Below are 16031 nucleotides of genomic sequence, written 5' to 3' on the forward strand. Positions count from 1 at the left end.
GTTGTAACCAAGAGGTCAGGAAAGCAAAGCGTCGATTCGCGAACGATCTTCTGAATTATGAGAAAAAGTCGGATGTTATTTGGAAAAAACTGAAAACTTTAGGGGTTGGTAAACAAAAAAGGAACGATCAATTAAACTTCTCCATAGAAATGTTGAACGAATATTTCAGCGAAGTTCAAACACTGGACAATAATGTAAGGGAAGAAACAATACGAACGATTTCGACCACCGTTCACAGAACCGCACCAAAATTTTTCTTCTCGCCCATTCGGCCAGAACACGTTCAGTCAGCTCTCAATAAAATAAAATCCACCGCTGTGGGAATAGACGAAATCTCTGTTCTAATGATTAAAAAAAATCTCCCGTACGTTCTCGTTCCTTTAACAGGCATTTTTAATTTCTCCCTGTCCTTCGGCATATTCCCGTCGATTTGGAAACTGGCTAAGGTTCGCCCTCTGCCGAAAACAAACAAAGTTCTCAGCCTCGGCGACCACCGGCCGATAAGTATTCTTCCGGCTCTGTCCAAAGCTCTCGAACACGTTGTCAGTAACCAAACGCGTAATTTCTTATCACGAAACAATCTAATGAATCCCCTCCAATCGGGATTCCGGCGCAACCATAGCACCTGCACGGCGCTCATCAACGTGACGGACGACATAAGACACGCCATGGACATTAAAGAAGTAACTATTCTTGTACTTCTGGACTTTAGTAAAGCTTTTCAGACTATTGACCACGACATCCTGCTATTAAAGCTATCCTTCCTGTACAACTTCTCTGACCCAACCGTAGCTTGGTTCCGTTCGTATATTAATGAACGCCAACAATGCGTCTTCAACTCTGGTGAGAAATCGTCGTGGCGATCAATCAGCGCCGGTGTCCCCCAGGGAACCGTCCTCGGTCCACTCCTCTTCTCTCTGTACATTAACCATATTCCTGACGCACTCGAACACTGTAAATATCACATCTATGCAGATGATGTTCAGCTGTATTTGTCATTTCCTCCAAAGAATATTGAAAATTCAATTCGCGATATAAATTATGATCTGAACAAAATCAGTACTTGGTCAGCTAATCATGGGCTACTAATTAATCCTTCTAAAACCCAAACTATTATTATAGGTTCACAAAAAATGCTTTCAGCATTTGAAATTTCTTCCCTCCCGCCCATAATGGTCTTAGGGAAAGCTATTAAATTAAGTAAAACAGCCAAAAATCTGGGCGTAATGTTTAATCAGCATCTCTCATGATCAGATCACGTAAATTTAACTAGTAAAAGAGCCTTCGCTGCATTACACGCTCTTGTTCGGCTTAAACATTTTCTACCCGTTAGCATTAAAATCAAACTGGTGCAAGCACTTGTTTTTCCACACTTCGATTACTGCGATTCTGTCTATTCCGAACTACCAGATGATCTCGCTCAACGTCTTCAACGAGTACAAAACACCTGCGTCCGCTTTATTTTCGATCTGAAATATAGTGACCATTTATCCGTTTTCTTTACAAAGCTAAATTGGCTCAAATTAATTAATCGGCGAAAGGTACACAACCTCACCCTTCTCTATAGGGCAATCAGTTCTAAGGAACCGGCTTATCTCTCGAGCAGATTCTCAATGCTTTCCGAATCACACAGCCTTGACACCAGATCGCGAGGGAGAACTCAACTACTCATCCCCCTTCATAACTCAAATTTTTATTCAAAATCTTTCACCGTTTCTACTTCTCGTCTTTGGAACTCACTGCCCCTCGAAATCCGAAACTCATCTTCAGTATATGTCTTTAAGACGCAATTAAAACATTTTTTATTGGGCACAAATAGTTAGCACATTATATTTTAGTGATAAATTGCATACAGTTAAGCGCAGAACAACACTGAAAATCCTTATTCGCCTTAATATTTCAAATCCCTGACTACTGTCATGAATATCTGATTGTGTGTGTGTGTGTATGTGTGTGTTTTGTTGTATGTTCGTGTGTATAGGTTAGGATTTTATTCCCATATGTATTTTTTTTCTTATCATTTTTTTCTGTAATTTTCTCTTTGTAATTTTATATTTCTCTTTTTATATTTTAAAATTTACCTTTCTATGTAATGGTTTAAATGTTGTTGTAAACATGGTTAAGTGGTAGAAAAGGCTACAAAGCCTTAACTTCGCCATGATAAACAAGACGCAATAAATAAATAAATAAATATAGGACGCTGGTACATAATGGGTTAACTTACGAATACATTGCCTGAAAATTTTTCAATTCATGTTAATATGTAAAGAAACGAAACGCTAATTATATTCCTCGACACGCTGTACAATTTGCGTACCGTGATTTAGGATATAAACCGCCCAATTAATTGAAAGTTCTAGTTGAGAAGTAATAGATGTACAAATAGGCTGCAGTGACGAGAGATGTCCGTACACAGGTAAGCAGTAGTGACGAGAATGAGTCCGTACACATATATACATATACTTATATGCTTTAAGCAAAGTTAGGCACAGCCAACTTAATTTGAATAACTAGAAGAGAATTAGGAGAGCATTACACGGCGTGGACGCATCTCACATATTAATGAGATTTTTTGTTGGTATATATTTATATATTTTTTTCCTGTCCGAAACATTGTTTTGTTTGACAGCTGAATATTTATCCTTAGCACGTTGTAGCTTCGAATATTAAAAACTTTAAAATGTAGTTTGTTTTAAATTTTAAAATATAAATATTGCAATTTTCGCTCCAAGTTACAGCATTTATTAAAGTGAAACAGGTCTAATATTTTAAATCCACTCGCGTGACATAATAATAATTTATAATAAAAATGGCTCTAATAATTTTAAAGGTTAAATAAAAACAGACTTATTATTTAATAATGTGCTTTAGGCACAAAAGTTTTTTTGCAGTATTTAAAAATACTAGCTCAGCGAGTACATCACTAGAATTTTATAGTTACTCTTCAGAAGAAGGTATATAATTATATTAGCAAAGTTTATTTTAAGCGCCAGTAATGAGAATATTTATTTTATATGAATATGTAGACGTCGACGTCAAGTTTTTTGCGCCCCAATAACAAGTATTTTCCTTCGGATATTGGATCATGACCAAAATCCTGGAAATCCATTCTGCATCGCAGAATGATTATGATTAAACCACAACGGTTTTAGTTTCAAGCTTTGCAACAATAATATGCTAAGCATATTTTAGAATGAGTTGAGAGAATTAAAGATTCTTCAAGTTTTAGTGATGTTAGTATTTTAATGCATTTAAAGATCGCATAAATAATAATAATAATTTTATTTCAGGTAGTCAGGAGTAAATCAGTCTCAATTTTTCCATTACCTTGTACCTCAGTACGGTACGACTGATTTTAAGTATTTAAAAGTAAAGATAACACCTGAGATTAGATAAGATAAGTTTGCAGTAAAATTTAAAATAAGATAAGTTAAACAGTGCTAAAAATTTAGAGAATAAATAAATTATATCAAATAAATAAATTAAGCGGATAAATTGAGCTTAGATTCAGAAATAATTAAGTTGAGTTAAAATACCTACTAATTTAAACTAGGCAGGCTTAAAGTACGTGTTAGTTTTGAAGAACTGTTTGTTTTGTTGCCAAAGCAACATGAAAATCATTGCGATTTTAGTTATTTTAAACGGATTTCTTCCATACGTCAAAGCTTCTAATTTTATTTATCTGTTGAACACGTCCTTTGACTATCCTCATAATATTATTACAAGTTTATTATTAGCAACATTTATTATTAGTATTTTTATAATTTTCATAATTTGTTACTGTCAATCTCAACGCAAGAAATCTATTACTTATAACCATGAGTGTACCAACGAATTAGCGTTAAGTCAACTTAATAATGATTCCCCAATCCGTTATTATTCAACATAGTGTACAAGGAAAGTGCAAGATTCATCCCGAAATATATTAGTCACCAAAGACGACGTTTTAGATTTGCCGAATAATATTGTATCTGTTAAAGATAGAGTTCAGAAGTTTGCCGTAAGCAAGGGTCCAAGTTTTGTTCAAAACAGCCGCAAAATTGAGAGTAAATTGATTAGTTCACCCTGTGTCCAGCCAATTGTAAAAGTTAAAGATTTATTTGTAAATCAGTCGACAGCAAAAGTCGAAAAAGTTCCACGTTTCACTCTAAAAGCAGAAAGTAAGCCAAATTCTCAGGTTTCCGAAGCTGTTGTATATTTTACCGATCATATTTTTTACGATTATACGTTTGCCTAGAATTTTTTTTATATTCATTACGTTTTAAATTTTAAGTTATAATCCATTATTGAGGTCTGATTGTATTTTATGCAAGTTTTATTAGTCTTTTATTTTGCTAGCACCTTCCCAAGTTTTGTTATTATGCGATCACGGAAGTGTGCATTCACGCTGACGCAGCGACACGATTTTTTTCTCTCTCTCCATCCCGCCTATGACGTCATTTCAAAAGTCCTTGACTTTGTTTAGATTCTCGCAGCTCTTACTAAACCTTGTTCGTAATAATTTAAAGTCTTGTTAACTTTAACGCGTCACCCAGCGATTCAGCGAATCATAGCGCGTCATTTTCTTCCTCCGCCTATTGGAATGTCACCTTTGCCCGTTGCTCGATGAGATTTTTTTTCGTCCGCTATCCCGACGGAATCCGAACTGTACCCGAAATCGCCGGAACACGGCAGCGAGCCTGCAAGCTTTTTCGTTGTCCCTGTAGAGAAAGCTTAGTTAAGTCCAGCGACCACAAAACGCAACTTTGCAAAACTTAGAATATCTGATGTCAGCAAATTCCATTCTCCGCGTTGACGCCTTACAGAGCACGCTAGAAGCTCAGAAAGAATTAGCATGGAAACTACAACGAAAACTTTAGACCCTGCATATTTTCTCGAACCAGTGGCGTTCGCTCATTAAATTTTCATGGGACCAGTTTAGTTAAGGATATAGCCATCAGAATTTGATTTTCACGATAGAATTTCATATCAACAATGTTAGGGATATTTTGTTCTACATAGATAAATTTTGCCATAAAACGTCGCATTTATGCACTTTAGATTAATCACTACCAATAATTTTAACAAAGAAACAACAAGACGAGATTTGTTTTTGAGTTGTTCCCGCAAAATTTTCCCGTTTCCCAGGGAGATATTTATAGTTAGTCCATTTTTTGGGAAATCGACTTGCATTTGATTAGAATCAGGATAAAGTCAAACGAAATTTCGATAGAAATCAGGGAAATTTTTATAAAAGGGCAATTTTACCATTTTATGCACATAGATTAATCAAAATTGTCAGCAACATGTCCGGGCTAAGCCTCGGTGATTAGCACAGGCATGTGCAGCAAAAGTCGCCACGGCACCGTTAGCCTTTCCAAATTTAAACAGTGTGGTTTACCACAAATGTTATAATTTGAGAAATTATTATTATTAATATTTATTATTAGGAAATTTAGCTCACTTACCCAATTTGCACCTTATTCGACGATGGAGCAATAAATTCATTACTTCTTACTGATTAACTTCATGTTAATTTTAGTACAGTAGGTAATAACTAGTAATTTGTATTTATATTTTAATATATATTTTATATATATATAAGGAAGTAACTGAAGGTTTAGCAGAACCATATATAATATAGCGTACAAACTGTTCGTGGCGGCCCAGTTCCTTGTTCAAGATTACCACAAATTGCTTTACACATCAGCATGTTCTCTGTATATAGTATTTTTCTTTAAATTTATGTATTTTACTTATATACTAAAGTATCTACGATGCTTCAAAATTCTAATTTTTTCTGACATTACGGCGGCCTTTTCCCACAAAGGTTACTTCCAGTAACCATTTATTAGAGGATGGGTGAACAACTATAGAGTCGCTCCATGCGAGGTATTGGTGGAAAGATTTTCGTCTGAAATAACACACCCCAGGAATCGAACCAGGGCAGACCGCTTGGCTGTCACACACCTTACGACTGCGGTCAGTGGTTCACTCTCTTTCTCTCTCTCTCTCTCTCTCTCTCTCTCTCTCTCTCTCTCTCTAACACACACACACACACCAGATCTGACAGTGTGTGATTTCTTATTATGTTGATAAAATTAAAGGATTGTGTGTTTACTACTCCTCCTCATACACTGGATGAACTAAAGGCTGCAATATATGAAAAGATTCGGTCTATCACTTCTGACGTACTGCAGAAAGTAATGAGAAACGTCCATTCCCGAATGAAGGAATGTTACCTCAGGGAGGGACGCCATTTAGAGGACGATATTTTCAAACCGTGAGTTATGTTTTGTTTTTTGAAAATGGCATACATGTACCTTTTTACGTCCAGAATTATGTAACAATATATATATATATAATTACTGTACATTAGGCAGGGGGTGGGACAGAGGGGGCACTTGCCCCCCCTCCTGAGATTTATGGAAATGGTGTAATTCACGTGATAAATTATAGCGATATTTTATAACAAATATATTGTTTTCTGTGACAGGATGCATGCACGTTAGAGCAACTATTATCATTAATAATATTCATTGGCTGCGATTAGGAGGGGTGTGGGGGCAGTTGCCTCCCAACTCTTTGTCACTTCCCCCCTATGCTAAATCTTATATACCAATGGAAAGTAAACTGTCCTTGCACTCCCCTCCAGTTTTTGAACCCAATCGCCACCATTGTTATTATTATTTGAAGTAGGGTTACATTTAAGCTTACAGTATATTTTACACTGATTATCTAACTATATAAAACAGCTTTTTGTCTGACATGAATTAATGTATAGATATACAGGGTGTCCCAGAAATAGGTTGCATAACTTCAGGAGCGTGTTCCTTTCATGTAAACAATGAAAAAAGTTTATATGAACATAGGTCTGGAAATGTTTCGTTTCTGAGTTATAGGCTGTCACAACACATGCTCACTGGAATTTGTCTATCTTCCACATTTGGTCTATGGCACTTAGTTCTTCACAGTACCCTAAAGGAGATGGCCACCCCCGGCCTCAATACAGGCCGCACATCGACGTCGCATGGCCACTCGAATACGCTCCCAAATGCAGTGTTCCGTATTGTCTCACAACCTACTACAATGCGATTGCGGAGAGTATTCACATCTGCCAGTGCAGACGAATACACACACCAGTGATTTCAAATGGCACCACAAGTAGAAATCCAAGGGGTTTAAATCTGGTTAGCGTGGAGGCCAAGCAATTGGTCCACTCTACCGATCCACGGACCAGGGTACCTTCGATTCAGGTACCTGCGGGCAACAAGACTAAAGTGTGCGGGAGCATCATTATGCATGTAGTGCGTTTGTTGAAATATGTTCAGTGGAACATCTTCCAAGACTGGCCTCTACAGCATTGTCATCTGCCAAACCATATATGAAGTGCATATTTGCTCGTTCCTGATTGGTGTACATGGTCTCAACAACGCCCACTCAGCACGTACCACTCATCAAATACCGGGTTGTGTTACAGGAAACCACCTGTGGAAGATAGACAAATTCCAGTGAGCACGTGTTGTGACAGCCTATAATTCGGAAACCAAACGTTCCCGGACCTATGTTCATATAAACTTTTTTCATTGTTTACATGTAAGGAACAGGCTCCTGAAGTTATGCCACCTATTTCTCGGACACCCTGTATAGATAGATATATAGAATATTGAAATTACAAATGTGTGTAATTTAAAAAACAACATATGAAGTAGTAGTAGCAATAAAAATAATAATAACAACAAAAAGCAATAATAATAGCATTACTACTGCTACTAGTAGTAGTAATAATATAAGTTTCTAAAACTCTGCCCCCCTGAGAAAAATGCTGCGGGCGCCCTTGATATGTGGGAATGTGACAGAAAGTGATGTAATAGATAGGTAAACAGGGGAATGAAGAAATAGAAAGACAAAGCAAGGAAGATGAAGGCAGTAAGATGAAAACATATATATAAAGAAGGGAAGAGAAAAAAGACGTAGATAAATACACGGAGAAAGGAAGAAAGAAGGCAGGAAGGATAGAAACAAAAGAGAAGATAGAGATAGATAGAGAGGAATAAAATAGCGAAAGATGTGAAGGAATAGAAAAACACACAGAGAAAGAGAGAGAGAGAGAGGAAAGGGGATAAAATAGGAAAAGAGGGGAAGCAATTGAAAAAAGGGAGATGGGAGAGAGAGGAAGAGAGAGAGAGACAGATAGAACTAAGATAAAAACTGAAGTTGTCATGTTTCTGCCTGCTAACTAACTAACTAACTAACTCTCTAGCCTTCTTAAACCCGAAGGTTCATGGCTGCAGCAACACAGGCCTTCCATATGTTCCTATCTTGAGCAAGTTCTATATACTCTTTTCCATCCCTACCGATTTCCTTTAGGTCCATCTCAACGTTATCCCTCCATCTTCGTCTTGGCCTTCCTACAGGTCTCTTACCATCTGGTTTCCCAACAAGAATCCTGTTTCTGCCTGCTAAGCCCTTATTTGATTAATATATTGCTGTGAATAAAATTATGTTTTGAGGTTGACATTTATTTTTCATGAGGAATGTGCCCCCTCCGGACGATCATGACTTGATTGATTGGCTTGGTTTATTTTATTTTGCTTTTCTGCCACGAGTGCTAATATGAAATTGATGAAGAATGAAGGAACACACACAGAGAACATACATGCCCAGACTGAGATTCGAAGCCTGGACCCCTCGCATTTTCATGATTTGAATTGGGAGTTCTATGATAATATTGTTACTGTAAACAAAATAGTGAAATCGCTAAATGTTTCAAAAATACACGATATAAGTATATGTACTTTGTGTTTAATATAATTTTTTTAAGTGGTTGAGTAGAAGAAATAGATCAGTACAGCCTTAACTCCGCCATTTCAAATAAGACATTAATTAATAAATAAATATTGTTAGTAATACTAAAAATAAACTCCTTGTCGCAACAATCCTTTGCCCCTCACAGAAGTGTCGTCACTGTGGTGGATAATGCAGTTCCATGCAAGCAGGCTTAAGATGTCAAGATTATGTGTTCCTTGCCAAGGTCTTTCTGCACAAAATCCATTCTTGTTTTCATGACAACGATGAAAGCGGCGAACTCTTTGTCTATTGTGGTGTGTTACCTACAGGTGTATTAAGACTGTGACAATTTGATTTAGTTTGTGAACAGAACGGGACACGTGAAATCAATAGCCCACCTGACGAGACAGCAAATATTATAGAATGTTGTCAATTTCCATTCTATTATAAGTCAATTCCATTCTCATGAGAAATTTGGAAATTATCCGCCATTCTTCCAGGCCACTGCGGCATGGAATGTGAAAATGGCGATGACCAATCATTGCCTGGCCAAGGGGAAACCACATTGACACCACCCACACGGTCGGCGCGGCCATCTTGATGTCCGCCATCTTGAATTCAACTTCAGAATTTTAAATGGGAAGGGGGTCGTGCGACATATCAAAATGGGCTAGACTTTCACGAGAAATGCAATGGTGAAGGTTGTTTCGACGTATCTTTCACCAGTAAAAAGTTATGACTGACTTCTTGTACCAATTTGCTCCTTTTCGAGGTGTTAGAAAAATGCCTTAAAATTTGTTTAGCGCATCGGTAATGCATCGAGATCAAAGTGACGTCTAGGGAGAGAAGTTTGCATGCCATTGCACATGATTTTAATCGGATACATCCATGAAGAGCTGCGCATTATGAATGGTTGTCGCGAACAATTTACAGTGTGACGCTTCCATTGAATTAAAAGTCCTTCACAGTGACACGGCTAATGTTTATGTTCAGAAGGAAGTTCATAAACAGAATATGTGACCCTTGTCATCTGATAACTAACTTTGGACAAAAACTGGTTCATAACGTTCCCATAAGTGTTCTGGTGTTCTTCCCTATTGAAAAAAACTCTGTAAAAAGTACCTTCTTCCATAAGCAAGGATGAAAAAAACTGTTTATTTAACAAATCCAAGTAGCCCTAAGCATTTAAGGTTCCGTTGATGAAAAATTGACTAACCAATCGTGTTCCACACAGCACGCCACACAATTAACTTACCAACACTAACCATTCAGCTTTGATCTGTCTTAAATGGGTTATCAGATAAAAAGCATCGAATATTCGGTTTATAAAGTTCCTTCTGAACATAAACATTAGCCTTGTCACTGTGAAGGACTTTTAATTCAATGGAAGCGTCACACTGTAAATTGTTCGCTACAACCATTCATAATGCGCAGCTCTTCATGGATATATCCGATTAAAATCGTGTGCAATGACATGCGAACTTCTCTCCCTAGACGTCACTTTGATCTCGATGCATTACCGACGCGCTAAACAAATTTTAAGGCATTTTTCTAACACCTCGAAAAGGAGCTAATTGGTACAAGAATTCAGTCATAACTTTTTACTGGTTAAAGATACGTCAAAAAAACCTTCACCATTGCATTTCTCGTAAACTTCTAGCCCATTTTGATATGACACACGACCCCCTTCCCATTTAAAATTCTGAAGTTGAATTCAAGATGGCGGACATCAAGATGGCCGCCGACGGTGTGGGTGGCGTCAATGTGGTTCCCCCTTCGCCTGATAACGATTGGTCATCACCATTTCCATGTTGCGCGCTGAAGTGGCCTTGTACTGGGGGTGTTAAGTGACTTAATGAGCCACCCTGTATATTCAAACAACAAGCTAATGACAATCACTTCCTTTATTTTGTGGAAACTTAAATTGTCCGCCATTTTCCAATATGGCGAACTTGGCGGCAGGCTGATCTCCGGGGACTTTTGACATGTTGTTATTAATGTTACAGAGAAGCTACGTACCAAATTTCAGGTTGTTATGTATTATAGTTCTTTATTTCGTGAAAAGTTTCATTTGTCCGCCATTTTTCAATATGGCGGTCTTAGCGTACAGGTGATCGCCGGGGACTTTTGATATGATATTATTAATGCTATAAGGAAGTTATATGCCAAATGTCAGCTTGTTATGAATTAGTTTTTGGGGAATAATCACCAAATCAAAGGATGTTGGCTTACCTTCTTGTTTATTCTAGACGAACACTACAGCTACACTACAAACACTGAGTAATACCGAAGGAAACACTGAGTAATAACGAAGGAGACCGCTCCAGTCGTTGTCCTCGCGATGCCTCTGGCAATCTCCCTCTCTCTGTTTTTCGTCCCCAGTCTTTCACCCCTGCTTCCAGGGGTCAAATCACCTCGCGTCTGGTAAGGCGGTTCCTTCTCCCCCCGTTAGGTGGCAGCAAAAGTCAGCGGCTTTCGGTGGCTGTCGCTACACCAGCCCCCCACGGAGAAAAAGGGTTACACCTTGTGTGGGAGGCGAAATGTTACGCGTCGACCAGAACGGGTGACGTAGTCACCTCTTGGTGACGGACTCTCTTGACGTTGCGCCGATGGTGGTTGGTTGGTGGGGGGGTGCGTTGGTGTCTCTGAGGAATCCTTGGTGTGTGGGACGTCCTCCGTCCAGGTGTAGGCAGGTTTGACCCGGTCAATGCTGACGCGGGTCTCACGACCGTTGAGACGCAGGGTGAAGTTCTTGCCGTCTTTGCTTAGGACTTGGTGTGGTCCGGAATACGGTGGTTGGAGGTTGCCTCGTACGGAGTCGTCACGGAGAAAGACGTGGGTGCAGGTTGACAGGTCCTTGAATACGAAGGTGCTGGGTTGATTGTGACGGGAACCGGATTGTGGTCGCAAGCGAGCCATGTGTTGCCGAAGTCTGGAAATCAGGTCGGAAGGGTCTTCCGTCCGGGTGGCTGTTGGTGGCACGATGAGCTCTCCTGGTAGTCGGAGCGGTTCGCCGTACACCAGTTCGGCAGGCGATGCTGCGAGGTCATCTTTGATGGCTGCGCGAATCCCAAGGAGCACGAGGGGCAGGGCTTCTATCCAGGTGGAGCCAGGGTGGCACATGAGTGCTGCCTTGAGGTGGCGGTGAAAGCGCTCGACCATGCCGTTGGCGCACGGGTGGTAGCTGGTGGTGCGATGGCGCTCGAAGCCGATGGTCCGTCCTAGTTCGCGGAAGAGTTCTGATTCAAATTGCCGCCCTTGATCTGTTGTGATGCGGGCGGGGGAACCGAATCGCGAGATCCAACACGATGTGAAGGCCGTCGCGACGTCCGCCGCGGTGATGCGTTCCAAGGGGAAGGCTTCGGGCCAACGGGTGAAACGGTCCACGGCTGTCAGGCAGTACTTATAGGGTCCCGCTGATGGGAGAGGCCCGATCAGATCGATGTGCACGTGCTGAAACCTTGCAGACGGATGAACGAAATTGCCCAATGGAGCGTGCACGTGTCGGGAAACTTTGGTGCGCTGGCAGTCTTGGCACGATCGGGCCCAAGCGCGACAGTCTTGCTGGACTCTGGGCCAGACAAAACGCGACGCGATTAGGCGCGCGGATGCTCGGGTACCGGGATGACTGAGGCCGTGCAAGGCATCAAATATGCGTCGGCGGTGCGCGGCGGGTACATACGGCCGGGGTTTCGCGGTGGAGGTGTCGCAGTAGAGCTTGACTTCGGTGCCAGGTATGTCCATGAGCTGTAGGTGGAGGTCGAAATCGCCGTTCAGGAGCTCACGGAGCTCATCGTCCTCTTCTTGGGCGGAGGCGAGGGAGCGCAGATCGGGGGAGGGGGTGTTCCCGCGAACTGCATCCACCCGCGATAGCGCGTCCGCCACCACGTTAGAGGTGCCTTCAATGTAGCGGATGTCCGTGGTGAACTGAGCGATGAAGGAAAGTTGGTTGAGTTGCACTGGAGGTAGTTTGTCACGCCGCTGCTGGAAGGCGTAGGTGATGGGCTTGTGATCCACGTATATGGTGCAGTGTTGCGCTTCCAGGATGTGACGAAAGTGCTGAACGGCTGCGTAGACTGCGAGAAGTTCGCGGTAGTACGGTGGCCACTCGGTCTGCTTGGTGGTGAGTTTCCGGGAGAAAAAGGCGAGGGGTTGCCACGAGCCGTTGGCGAACTGTTGCAGGCATGCACCGACGGAGGTGGCGGAGGCATCGGTGAAAAGTCCCAGCGGGGCTTCGGGATGCGGATGGGCCAGGAGCGTGGCGTTGGCAAGGCTGGTCTTGCAGGCCTCGAAAGCTTGTTCTAGGTCCGGCGTCCATGGGAATGGCTGGGATCCTCGGAGGGTGGTGACGGCAGCATGCAGAGGAGCTTGGTGTTTGGCAGAGGATGGCAGGAAACGACGGTAGAAGTTGATCATGCCGAGGAAGCGACGCACGCCGCGAGCCGTGGCTGGTCGTTTGAAGTCCTGTAGGTCTGCGATGCGGTCGGGAAGCGGTCGTGTGCCGGCAGCGGAGACTTCGTACCCAAGGAACGTGACGGAGGGGGTCCCAATCACACACTTCTGGGTGTTAATCAGGATGCCGTGGTCCGAGAGACGTCCGAAGAGGGCGCGTAGGTGTTCGCGGTGTTCCTCGTGGTTGCGTGATGAGACGAGTATATCGTCGATGAATGGAAAGCAGAAATCCAGTCCTGAGAGCACTTCGTCGATGAAACGCTGGAACGTCTGCCCGGCGTTGCGTAGTCCGAAGGTCATGTATGGGAACTCGAACAACCCGAATGGCGTGGTGATCGCTGTCTTCGGGATGTCGTCTGGGTTGACAGGAATTTGTGTGCACGCCTTGACCAAGTCGATGACCGAGAAGACGGTGCATCCGTGGAGGTGGTTGCTGAAATCGTGGATGTGCCTCACTGGATAGCTGTCCGGAATCGTCCGGGCATTGAGGCCACGGTAGTCCCCGCACGGTCTCCAGCCCTCCGTTTTCTTGGGTACCATGTGCAGCGGCGAAGACCAGGGGCTGTCGGAGCGACGTGCGGTGCCTTCGCGCAACATGGAGTCGAATTCGGCCTTGGCTATTTGTAGGCGATCTGGAGCGAGGCGGCGAGGTCGGCTGGACACGGGGGGGGCCCGGGGTCGTCCGGATGTAGTGAACCGTGGAGTGACGAACTTCTCGCGGCGTGCCGGCGGGACGCGTGAGCGTCGGGAAATCGGCTAGGACGTCGCTGTATGAAGAATCGTTCGACAAGGCCTTGATGCTGGGTTGCATAGTGTTCGTTGGCTGGCAGGGAGCCGAGAGTCCCGTTCGTCCATCGAGCAGGCGCTTGTTGCGACAATCCGGCAGCAGCTCAAAGTGGTCCAGGAAGTCCGATCCAATGATGGGCACGGAAACGTCCGCGACGACGAAACGCCATGAAAACTCGCGACGCAGGCCGAGTTTGAGGCAGAGGGGCAGAATTCCGTACGTCTTGATCGTCGAGTCGTTTGCGGCACTGAGCACGTAGTCGGTCGGATGGCGTCGGTCCGGGAGCAAACGTCTCGGGAAACAACAAATATCCGACCCTGTGTCGACGAGGAAGCGGTGGCGGCTATAGCGGTCGGTCACGTACAGGCGGCTTCCACCAGGACGGCAGCCGTTTGCCGCGACTAGCGGCTGCCGTTGGTGTTTGTTGTCGCGGGCGCGTACGTGCATGGGTCGTTGCACCTCTGAGCCTGGTCGCCGAAGCGGTGGTGATACCAGCATATTCCCTCATCTCTTCCTCTTGACGGCGATCTGCGGCCGTAGCGGCGCGGGCTGGTACGGTCACGCGATTGCGAGCGGCCACGGAAGGCGCGAAAGTCGCTTTGCAGGGACGCGACTTGACGAGTTAGCTCCTCGACGCGTTGGAGAAGCCGAACCGTGTCGGAGGCGGGCGCGAGTGGCGTCGCGGTCGCGGTCGCGCAGATAGCCGGCGGGTTGGGCGAGACGAACTGTGCGGCGATGTTGCTTGTCGCGGGGGTGAGCATGGGGGGGCTCACCTCCACGATGCGGTCCGCGAGCGTGGCAAGTTGGTCCAGAGGAAGTTCCGAAGACTGCACCTGCAGAATCGCTTGAACTTGAGCGGGCAGGCGTTGGAGCCACAACGTGCGCAGCAAGTCGTCACGCATGGGAGTGGTGCCTGCGAGTGACTGGAGGTGACGTAGGAACTGGGACGGTTTGCGACTGCCCATTTCTTCTTCCATCAGGATCTGCCGCAATCGTTGATTTTCAGACAGGGAAAATCTTCGCGTGAGTTCTGTCCGCAGGCGGGTGTAAGGGTCGGTTGCCGGTGGTGTACGTATAATGTCTCTCACTTCGAACGCGTACCGACCTTCTAACTGTCCCACGACGTATGCGAACTTCGTCTCCTCCCGGGTGATGTGGGCGATGGTGAACTGGGCCTCCACTTGGGAGAACCACAATTCCATGTCCTCGGGCCAGAATGGGGGGAGCTTCACACTCACTCGATGTACGGAGTCCTGTTGCGATTGTACTGCGTGCGGTGCTGGAGTCCTCGGTTGAAGTGCTTGCTGTCTGAGTTGCTCGTTTTCCCGCCTGAGTTGGTCGAGCTGCGCTTGAAGTTCCTCTGTCATCGCGGTGTAGTTGGTGCGTCCAGAACAAAGGGGGATTGGGCGCGTCGTCTAGCGTGAACTTGTTCGATCCGGCTGGTATGGTACACAAAGGGGGTAATCACAATTCACGGCCCCCAAAAAAACGATCACGTCGGGGTCACCAGTTTGGGAAATAATCACCAAATCAAAGGATGTTGGCTTACCTTCTTGTTTATTCTAGACGAACACTACAGCTACACTACAAACACTGAGTAATACCGAAGGAAACACTGAGTAATAACGAAGGAGACCGCTCCAGTCGTTGTCCTCGCGATGCCTCTGGCAATCTCCCTCTCTCTGTTTTTCGTCCCCAGTCTTTCACCCCTGCTTCCAGGGGTCAAATCACCTCGCGTCTGGTAAGGCGGTTCCTTCTCCCCCCGTTAGGTGGCAGCAAAAGTCAGCGGCTTTCGGTGGCTGTCGCTACAAGTTCCTTTATTTCGAAAAGAAATCGTCTGAAGTAAGAAATGGTAAGATAAATTGAAATTACAGAAGAAATTTAATGCACAAGCTAAGATTTTCATGTTCAAATTCCTTATCTACTTATTACAGCATATGGTGTTTCGTCATTTTACTTTTGCTTTTCTTTGAATAACTAAAACGTCAAGTTTATACTTTTTACAAATGAAGATTATATGTTA

The 16031-nt window shown here is 43.7% G+C and overlaps 1 protein-coding gene across 1 annotated transcript; it reads right to left on the reverse strand.

The window, feature by feature from the left end:
- Positions 1-14409: 14409 nt before the first annotated feature.
- Positions 14410-15375, reverse strand: LOC145992390 (uncharacterized). The gene has a single exon (XM_083128770.1). The coding sequence runs from the start codon at positions 15373-15375 to the stop codon at positions 14410-14412; it is 966 nt and encodes a 321-aa protein (XP_082984896.1).
- Positions 15376-16031: the final 656 nt, after the last annotated feature.

The sequence above is a fragment of the Lepisma saccharinum genome, chromosome 9 (genome assembly GCF_977018435.1).
Source record: "Lepisma saccharinum chromosome 9, izLepSacc3.1, whole genome shotgun sequence".
Lineage (NCBI taxonomy): Eukaryota > Metazoa > Arthropoda > Insecta > Zygentoma > Lepismatidae > Lepisma > Lepisma saccharinum.